General features: G+C 45.1%; 1 protein-coding gene and 1 pseudogene across 1 annotated transcript; one reads left to right on the top strand and one right to left on the bottom strand.

The window, feature by feature from the left end:
- The first annotated feature begins 3,522 nt into the window (after positions 1–3,522).
- On the top strand, positions 3,523–4,655 carry LOC139321500 (adenosine receptor A1 pseudogene; annotated as a pseudogene).
- A 2,030-nt stretch (positions 4,656–6,685) lies between these two features.
- On the bottom strand, positions 6,686–9,804 carry SNRPD2 (small nuclear ribonucleoprotein D2 polypeptide). Its single transcript, XM_070950249.1, has 3 exons — positions 9,729–9,804; positions 8,386–8,565; positions 6,686–7,095 (listed from the first exon to the last, which is right to left on the bottom strand). Coding segments are annotated over exons 1-3 (357 nt in total). The 5' UTR covers positions 9,731–9,804; the 3' UTR covers positions 6,686–6,920.
- Positions 9,805–10,128: the final 324 nt, after the last annotated feature.

Here is a 10,128-nt window from a genome sequence, read left to right as displayed (position 1 = left end):
GTCCAGATTTTGAAAATGAGCCATTTTAATCAGATTTTGCTGGAAGACTTCCCCTCGGGGAGGCCAAAAGATGGCGAGGGTGGCAAATGGTTTGCCAGGATCAGATGCAGGAAAGGGGAAAAAAGGAAAGGAAGGAAAAAAAGAACGAAAAAGGGAAAGAATTGAAGGAAAGGAAATTAAAAAGAAAGGGAAGGGGAAGGAACAGGAGGGGGAGAAGGAAAGAGAATGATGATGAAGGATGCTCATGAGGTGGAATATAGTTAATTTCTCTCTATGGGGGCATCCCTGGTGTGTCTGAAGAACAGATCCAGCCAAGGGATCCAGCCAAGGGATCTCCTTTGCACCCCACTTCACACCTGCCCTCATCTCTTTAGACCAACTCAAAACTGAACCCCAACCTGCCCTTGTGACATATAAACCACAATGAGCGATGCCATGCACCCCCAGACCATCCTAGCTTATTCCAAAAAACCTAGTTTGGCCCTCCAGGGCTGCAAACCATCCAGGCAGGCTTAGCCTGAGTTACCAAAAAAAAAAAAAAAAAAAGAATCCAGAAGGGTTTTTGGCCAAAGAGAGGATAACAGTTTATGTATATGAGGGGGGGGGAGAGGAAAGGAGAGGAATAGGGGAAGGGAACCCCCCTCCCCAATTCCTCAGATCTTAATAAACTAGCAATTGGGGGGGGGGGAGAGAGACCCTTCATGGAAGGGAAGGGAGGCGAGCAGCTGATCCCCTCAGGATACCTTCGCTGCCTTTATGGCGGACACGAGCACCGGGGGGGGGAGGGAAGGGCGAGTGGGAAGCAGCAGACACAGCGGCGCGCGCTCGTGTCAGACCGGGGCCCGCGCAATTCAGGGGCGCGCGCCCTCGCGCAGGAGTGGGCGGGGTAGAAGAGGAACCCGGGGGGGGACGGAGGGCGGAGCCTGCCCATGAAAGGCCAGAGCGGCGGGAGGGGCAATCCCCTCTCACAGGACAGGCAGAGGGAACCGATTGGTTCGGAGGCGAGGGGGAGGGGAATGGGAATTTAAGGGAAAGAGAGGCTGGCCAATCGGCTGGCGTCGCTCTCGTTCCCGCCAAAAGGAGGGAGCGGAGGCTAGTATAAAAGGCGCGGGTTGGGCGTCGTGTTGCTTTTTTTCCCGTGGGATGGGATGGTTGTAGGTGGTGCTTCTATTTGAGGGGTGGGCTGTAGACCTGCCTCGCTCCTCCGTCGTTTTTCATTAATAAAGAGGCGTTCCTCAAACTTCTCAACTTGAAGATGTGTAGACTTCAGCTCCCTGAATGCCCCAGCCATGCCATTTGAATTTATAATTTATATACCATATTTCAGTAAGATAACTGGTACCAACCCGTTTATTAACAAATAAATCGTGAGATATATTTACACAAATGCATCCCAACCTCACATGCCGATCATGTATATGCTCAGGAAAGTCACAATTTTTTTTATTTGATTTATATGCTGCCCTTCTTTGGAGACTCAGGGCGGCTTACAATGTGCTAAGCATCCTTTAATGCATTTGCCAAAACTGCTGCTAAAGATCTTTGCAGTTCTTAACGTTTCTATCTTATTAGGCTCCACTGTTTAAAAAGATAACTCCATTTATATTTTTATTTACCTTTGAGAAAAATAACTCTCAAGTTATACATAATTGGCATAATGCCAATAAAAGGATCTAGCGATGGAATAATAGGAAACAAAGCATAATCATAACACTGCAGGGGAGGGGGGAACTAAAAAAGTTTTCCAAAATAGATATTTTTAATATTACCTTGATCCATGAGATAGTTGACAAATTTGATAATCTTTGAACTAAAATTCAGGGAAAATAATATAACACAACTCTTGAGAGAAAGGACCCATCCAAAAAGAGGTTGCTTTCTTCTCACCCTTTCATTCTCTTTAAAATCCCTTTTTTCTGCCCCAAACAATGAATATTTATTCAAACAATATTGAGTTAGCTCTCCAAGGCAATTGTGGTTTTCATAGAACAGTTGAACGCATAACAGACAAAAATCAATCTGAAATCTCGCCCACAAATAAAAAGCTAGCTGTTTTGCAAATAGGAAAACTAGCCTGTAATGAGTGACCTTTTCAACCAAGTTGATATTCCTAGATTATGCTTGCATTCTGCTGCTCGGGATTGTATATTTATTTATCCAGGCTGTATTCACAGCTGTGCTTGGTTCCTTTCAGCATCTGAGCAGCTTTAACAGGTTTTAATGAACTGTTCCACTCGATAAAAGCTTTTACGGTGCCTTTGATTTCTTTCTCAGCAGATAAAAAATGTGTATTTAGGCTTCCTTGATGTAAAAATGTTTTTTAAAAAAACTTTTAAGAGATACCTACTTGCTGACTTTTCCAAAGTGGCGAATAAACACATTCTTCAGAATTCTGGGATAATGCAATTTGTGGTGTCCCCCGTCCCCGCCCCCCTCCCCGACTCTGTTCCTGTATCTTTAATGCAAACATCACGAGCAAAACAAAGCAAGGGTACATGATGTTTACCTTGAATTGAGTCTCTTTGTAGGGACTGTTTGTGTGAACCATGTGGCTCTCTTCACAGCAGCCCAGAGGCTGAGAAAATCCAGGATTTATGAGATAGCAGAAACGATCCCTCCTATATTGCTATCACACACACCCCATTTCAATGGCAACTTTGCTACACGTCTCATCCCAGAGGATCTAAAATGCACCTAGTTGTTGTTGTTCCTGTTGTTCTTTTTTTTCCCATTCTTTTCCCGAGCTGCAGCAAGGTAGACCTTCTCTTGGCTGCCTGGCCCTGCTTTATCCCTTTCTGTGCAAAATGCAGCAGCTTTTGTGTGCCGACTGAGACTTATCGGATCTAATTTTTTATAAACATCAGAAGGCAGAAGCAGCAGAGGAAGAAATGAGCCGGGGTTGGACCAGATGCTTCTGATTGCACCAGAAGTGATTTTAGAAGGCTGCAGGCGTCTTTTCTCGCTTTCGATGACATCCCTTTGCGTTGGGGGATGACAGCAGGGATCTGTAGGTAAGTCAGATACCAGCTTTGATTGGGGTCTTCCAAAGAAATCATCTCCCTTGTCACTTCTTTATAAGGAGTATTTACATTCCAAAGTCAAGGGTGCTATTCTAAGCTCTTGCTTTTACAAGACTAAATGTTGCAATGTATGCCACTTTCTGATAGAAGAGAACATTTGTAGCTCAGGTTTGGACTGTGAGTTTAGCACTGATGTTACTAAGTTTGGTAATGAAACGTCTGCAAGAAAATAAGCTCAGAGAACACCAAGTCCTCCTCCCCCTTTTCCTCCTTTCTACAAACCCCACTCCCTTAATACACTGATGATGTTAGCTAGTTGGGTCATGAAATACAGCACCTTTGTTTCCTTCCTATACATGTGGATGATTTAAATGTTTCTGATTCACAGACGGGTAATGCAAGCAAGTATGACGGAGAAACCCAATGGAATTCTCAACGGCGTCTTCTCCTCTTCCCCCAGCCCCGTTTCACCAAGCCTTCCTTTCCTCAAGCGTGGAAGGTGATGGGATAACAATCTTCAGAGTTTCAGAAACCAGAAGGGAAGACTTTCTCCTTAACACAGAGTCCAAATAGCCCACTCCTATAATGGATAGCGTGGAGAATTCATCCTCCGTTAATCCGCATCAGTGCCCTCTAACCGCTAACACAACCTCCCCGTCTGTTGTGCACATCCCCTATTTGCTGAGCGACAGCCTGACTGCTCTGCTGTCCATCGCGGGCAACCTGTTTATCTGTACGGTCATCTTGAGGAACAGGAAGTTGCGTTCCACCGTCACCAACTATTTCCTGCTCTCGCTGGCTGTGGCAGACTTCTTGGTCGGGGCGGTGGTCATCCCCTGTGCCCAGTTCACCGATGTAGGGCTGCCCCAGTCCAGGCCCCAGCTGTGTCTCCTGATGCTTTGTTTGCTCCTGATGTTTACCCAAGCCTCCATCTTTGGGCTGCTGGCGATCGCTGTGGAGAGATACATCTCCATCCTGAAGCCCTTCCAGTACCAGTCTCTGCTGAGCCCTCGCAATTCCCTGCTGGTGATTGCAGCTTCTTGGTTGTTGTCCATCTTGACCGGCCTGGTCCCTGTGATGGGCTGGCATGACCCCCTGCCCCCCAGCAGGGAGTGCCTTTTCAACAGCATCATCACCAACGCCTACATGGTCTACTTCAACTTCATGATGTGCATGTTGGTCCCCTTGGTGGTCATGTTGATGCTGTACGGGCGCATCTTCTTGGAGATCAGGCGCCAGATCCGCAAAGTGGCCGAAGGGGAGGTCAACATCAGCGCTCAGAGGAGACGCCGGATCATCGCCCACAAGGAGATGCGGACGGCCACTTCGCTCTTCATCATCCTCTTCTTCTTCATTCTGTGCTGGCTGCCGCTTCACATTCTCAACACCGTCATGCTCCTCTGTCCCAGCTGTTGCATCCCCAGTCAGCTGAGCCTGGCCACCATAATCCTCTCCCACGCCAACTCTGCCATCAACCCGGTGGTTTACGTCTTCCGCGTGCGATCCTTCCGAGACGCCCTCGGAAGCACCCTCCTCTGCATCTGCGGCTCCGGCCCACTTCCCGCATCGGGGACGATGCCCGCCAACATTTTAGAAGTGCCACCACTTCATAACACTTTCCTGCCAGGCAAGTAAAAATCAGGCATTTGGGTGGAGCTATCAAACCATTCTTTAAATTGGAAAGAAAAAATCAGAGCCATTAATCAACTCTCCACAAGAGGGGGCAGGAAGACCTGAAAATATTATTTTTGCTGTGGTAGCGGGGAAGGAAAATCCTGAGCCTCAGCCAGACCAACTTACAGCTCACTGCCTACTTATTTTTCAAAATTATACCAAGAACACTACACTACTGGACCCAATTCCCCAGAACTAAGTATAGACTTCTTGGAAAACTAAACATTTGCTTTCTGGATCGCGTAGCTGTTGATGAGTTGCATTTACCGAGCAGGTGCTGAGTAAGGATATGTTCTAAGACAGGGTTGTCCAACCTTGGCCACTTTTAAGACTGGTGGACTTCAACTCCCAGAATTCCTCAAGGCTGGCTGAGGAATTCTGGGAGCTGAAGTCCACAAATCTTAAAAGTTGCCAAGGTTGGGCACCCCTGTTCTACCACCGAGTAAAGGGCAAACCCTGCGACTCATCTCAACATTGTGCAAAGTAAAGACAACAATTTGTGTCACTTCCAGAAATGCAGGTTGGAAGTACTTTTCCATATTTCTATCTTTGTTCCCCCATGTGTGATGCAAAGACTGTAGGGCACCTCAACCACAGTCCTGCCAAGACCCTTCTGAAAAGGTCCTCTGTCCCCATACAGAATTTCTCTCCATGGGACCATGGGATTTTGCTCAATGTATGCAGCTGAATGTTCCCTGGAAGATCATTGATATTTTAAATAAGTGTATTTTTAATGTAATGGCGATGTTCCCAAAGACATAACCAAAGGATGCATGAAGTGGTAAAAAGATCTGATATCAAAGCAATATGAAGGCGCTTTCAGAGGCTGGGGAGAATGAGCATTGCACTGAGCTTGGGTGGACTAAGAGAATGACCCCTGGGCCTAAGGAGTGAGCTCATGCTAACCTTCTCCTGTTGGGTGGAGAAGACAACCCACCATGGAAAAGAAAGTAGGAAAAATCACCATGGAATTGCAGGACCTTGAGGAATTATAGTATAATTACATTTATGTTAGTTTTATTTTTTAATGCCACCCAACTCCAATTGACTTTTGAGACTATGTTAAATTAACAAGTTATCATTTGTGGTAAATTTATGATACTGTGATACCAGACGTCATAGGAGACATAATCTCTGTTCTCGACACTCAAGCCTATAAATTACCATACTTGCTCACAGAATCAAAAACTGAGATCAGCTGCTTTATTGCAAACAAGAAGTCACATATTAAATCTCTGTATTGCAGAAGGTACGTAGCAATCAAACTATATGTATTTGTGTGTGAGCCCAGGGTTTAAATCCTTGGCCTTTTGGGTGAATTGATTTTTACCATTTTCCCCCCCTTGAGAATTAGACAAATACACTTGGTATTTACCTAATTATTCCGTTTTAGACTATTTCTTGCCTCACCACTTTCAGCCCTTAAAGCTAGAGATCTGGGGTCAGGATTAGGATAGGGTTTTTTTCTGTTGGTGTTGGGGTGTGATGGTATTTAATGGAAAATGCTGGAATTAGAAAATAGATCCCCAAATATCCTTTCCTTACCAGAGGTATTTAAAAAAATTGTGCATTTTAAGGAGGCAAGAAGAGGGCATTCACAGGATTAAAAATACTTATTTTCTTTGAATCAAAACACATGTAGGCATGCATGACCAGTCTCAAACCTCTGGACAGAAAACTCTGTTCCACTCAGCAACAGACATCTGGTTGCAAAAATACTCTTCATTTGGTTTCTTCCAAGAATCTTTAAGGTATGCTGCCAAACCAGGTGATGAAGACATGAGGAAAGAAAGCCAAATGATTTGCCCTGTCAGAAATGTGATAAAATTGTACTGTCCCCAAGTGCAAACAAGTTTTATCTAACATCTAACCATCGAACAGCACCAGATGGAATAACTATTCATAAATATAATTCTCCAACATCATGAAAATATTGGACAGAAGCACCTGCACCAGCAAAAAAAAAAAAAAAAAAAAAAAGTGCAATCCAACAAATTCAACAAAATGTTTATTATATAAAAAAGAGGAACATACTGAGGTGACAAGGGAATTTCATCCGTCAGCACGTCACGGAGCTGCACACATGTGACACAAGAAACACCAGAAGGACAGTTGACTATAAGATATCCCCGCCTTAAAACTAAAGGCAACAGATTCCAGTCTTTTGAGAAGAATCCTAAACGTGGCATTTTGGCATTGCCAGGCTCGTGAGCCACCTCGGCCTGTTTACTTGCCAGCAATAAGGGGATTCCTCAGCACTACAATGACCGAATCTCCCCGCAGGAACATCTTTGAGATGTAACGGTCTTTGTTGACCGGCTTGGACTTCTTCTTGCCTTTCCCACTCTTGGGCACCTCGGTCCACATCTCCTTGACGTTCTCTAACACCATGTTGCAGTGCCTGGTGGAAGAAAGTGCCTGGCGTTACGCAGAGACGAGATTCCCTGAGCGGCTTCTGGCAAATCTGCAACAAGCCTGGAGGAAGTTTTGAGAGAGGTAGATCCCCACAGAATTCAAGGCTGAAAAATATTCTGATCTGAAACGTAACTGAATCTGCTGTGCAATGCGTTTATACTACCCACTGGCAGCTACCAGGGTGGATTTGATTTAAATCAAGATTTAGATTTAAATCACTAGTAAAAAGGCTTGATTTAAATCAACTCGATTTAAATCATAATTTTAAAGAGCAACTGTCATCTCTGTTCCACAGCAGCTCCTCCGACCTGCTGTTGACTCACCGACAGTCCCAATATTGCAGAATATACAGCCTCATGCTGTGTAACTAAGCTCCATTTCATGCTGAATAAACTTACATTATCAATGTATCTTCAATAAAAAACTATCTTTAGACAGATTTTTACTCCAAAAGCATTTTATTAAAATAAATTTGATAAAAATAAAAAAACTGTTTTATTTTTTTTAAAAAAAATCTGATTTTTAAAAATTTACTTGTTTTTTAAATCAATTTTTATCCACCCTGGCAGCTACTTAAGGGAGTTATGAGCTTTCCTGGGAATTCATGATAGACATATTATTGCAGTCCATAGGAATCCCATCTGAGCCCAGGAAAAGCACTTGTTCTTTAAGGAGCCACTGACAGTTGTGTACTGCCTATGTTGGTTCAAAGCACCTTTACTTCTCAGGATCCCCATAGCTGCATAGAGATAGTCCTCGACTTCCAACCAACAACTGAGCCCAAAATTTCTATTGCTAACGAAAAGAGTTATGAGTTGTGCTCCCATTTTATGACCTCTTTTGCCACAGTTAAGTGAATCCCTGTTAACTGCTAAATGAATCACGTTGTTGCTAAGCGAATCTGGCTTGTTCCATTGACTTGGCTTCTTGGAAGTCAACTGGGAAGGTTACAATTGGTGATCACATGACCCCAGGACAGTGCAACTGTCGTTAAGTACATGCCAGTTGCCAAGCACCCAAATTCTTGATGACGTGACCACGGGGATACTGCAATGTGAAAAACAGTCACTTTTTTCATTGTAATTTTGCCATTGTAACTTCAAATGGACATTAAACAAATGGCTGTAAGTCGAGGACCCCCCCCCGTATTCGTTCTGAATAAAAAACTTTATTAACGAACCAAAACACTATATAGAATTGCTTCACTAAGAATATAAACGAATCCCACAGATAACCCTCTGACGGATTAGAGACATGCCCAGGTGAGAGAGCCTACCTATCAAAGGCCTTCACACGGCCCAGAAGCTTCTTGTTATTGCGACAATTGATGAGCACCTGGGTGTTATTTTTAACGGATTGTGTGAGCACCGACAGAGGCCCCGTGTTGAATTCCTCCTCCTCCCGCTTTTGCAGTTCTTCAGGGGTCATTTCACTTTTGGGCTTGTTTAAGAGGCTCCTAAAAAAAAAGTGGGGGTGGAGGGGAGGAAAGAAGGAAAGGAAAATAAATACATATTATTAGATTTTGGGGGTTATGCCCTAAGCCTTTAATTGGATGAAAATAAGCTCTCTTAGTAGCACTATATTTCATAGATTGCATTAGTAGCAATATATTTTATATATTGTATTCAGGATACAACATTTATTTATTTATTTATTAGTTCGATTTATATGCCGCCCTTCTCCAGAGACTCAGGGCGGCTTACAATGCGTTAAGCAATAGCCTTCATACTTTTGTATATACCTGCTTAGTAGGGCTTTTGCCCCCCCCCAAGCGGTGTTCTTTTTTTATACAAAGTCAGCTTATTGCCCCCACAATCCGGGTCCTCATTTTACCTACCTCGGAAGGATGGAAGGCTGAATGAGATTTGAGCCTGGTGAGATTTGAACTCGCACTAATTGCAGGCAGCTGGTGCTACTTAACAGCACTTTAGTCTGCTGCGCCATCAAGGCTCAATAGAAAGTTTTTATTACTATTCGCCTACTTAGAGAGTCCCTGCTCTCTTAGTTTCCAACTACAAAGATACAAACTCATCGTATATCTTTGGAGGGGGGAGAGAATGCAGACCATAAAGCGAGAGGAGGGGCTCCTTCCCGGCCACCCACCCTCCCCCCGGGGGCTACTCCAGAAGAGAGCCGAGAGGGAGCGTTCTTTCCAGAGGGGCGCCTATTCCAAGATTTACGGTAAGGCCCAGAAGAACCCTCTATACCAGGGGTGAGTGATTATGGCCCCTTTATGAACTGGGGACTTCAACTCCCAGAATTCCTGAGGCAGCATGGCTGTTTTAGGAATTCTGGGAGTTGAAGTCCACAGGTTGTAAAAGGGCCACAGTTGCCCACCCCTGCTCTATAACAGTGTTTCTCAATCTCAGCGAGTTTAAGACCTGTGGACTTCAACTCCCAGAATTCCCCAGCCAGCTAAGCTGGCTGGGGAATTCTGGGAGTTGAAGTCCACAGGTCTTAAACTCGCTGAGATTGAGAAACACTGCTCCATACATATTTTATACACACAAAACCGCACACGCGCACAAACACACACACACAAAAAGACACCTCCGTGTCGTCGTCGTCGTCCCCCCCACTCCGTCCACCGCCCCCTAATCTCCCTCCCGCTTTCCTCACATAATTGCCGCTGCGATGGATCCGCCGCTCGTTTGAGAAACGACTCCGGCGCGGTGGAGAAAAGAAACACTTTCCGCTTCCGGGCTAAACAGAGGGCGCGCATGCGTGAATGCAACGGGGAGCAGAAGGAGTTGGACTCACCCTGGCGGTCGCTGCAGCAACGGCGACGGCGAGCCCAGTGGGTCAAAATAAAAACCACACGCATGGGGGGGGGGTTTAACACCGCGCATGCGCCGGAGGGACCAGTTTTTGTGATGGAGGGGGGTCTTACTGAGGCGAGGCGAAGCGTGGGGAGCGCGAAGTGTCCACGCGGGAAAGCAAGAGGGTCATCCCTGAAAGAGGCCGAATGGAAAATAGCTTGCTTTTTTTTACTTCATTTTGTCCCATCCTGGCTGAAGTG

Source organism: Pituophis catenifer, unplaced genomic scaffold (genome assembly GCF_029215685.1).
Source record: "Pituophis catenifer annectens isolate HBS135680 unplaced genomic scaffold, rPitCat1.0.hap2 SCAF_9, whole genome shotgun sequence".
Taxonomy (NCBI): domain Eukaryota; kingdom Metazoa; phylum Chordata; class Lepidosauria; order Squamata; family Colubridae; genus Pituophis; species Pituophis catenifer.
The sequence above is the reverse complement of the archived record's forward strand: the minus strand, read 5'-3'. Positions and strand labels throughout refer to the sequence as shown.

Coding starts and splice junctions, on each gene's coding strand:
- SNRPD2 (XM_070950249.1), bottom strand. Junction 7,096..8,385: donor CGTGTGAAGGCCTTTGATAG/GTAGGCTCTCTC, acceptor TTCTTCCACCAG/GCACTGCAACATGGTGTTAG.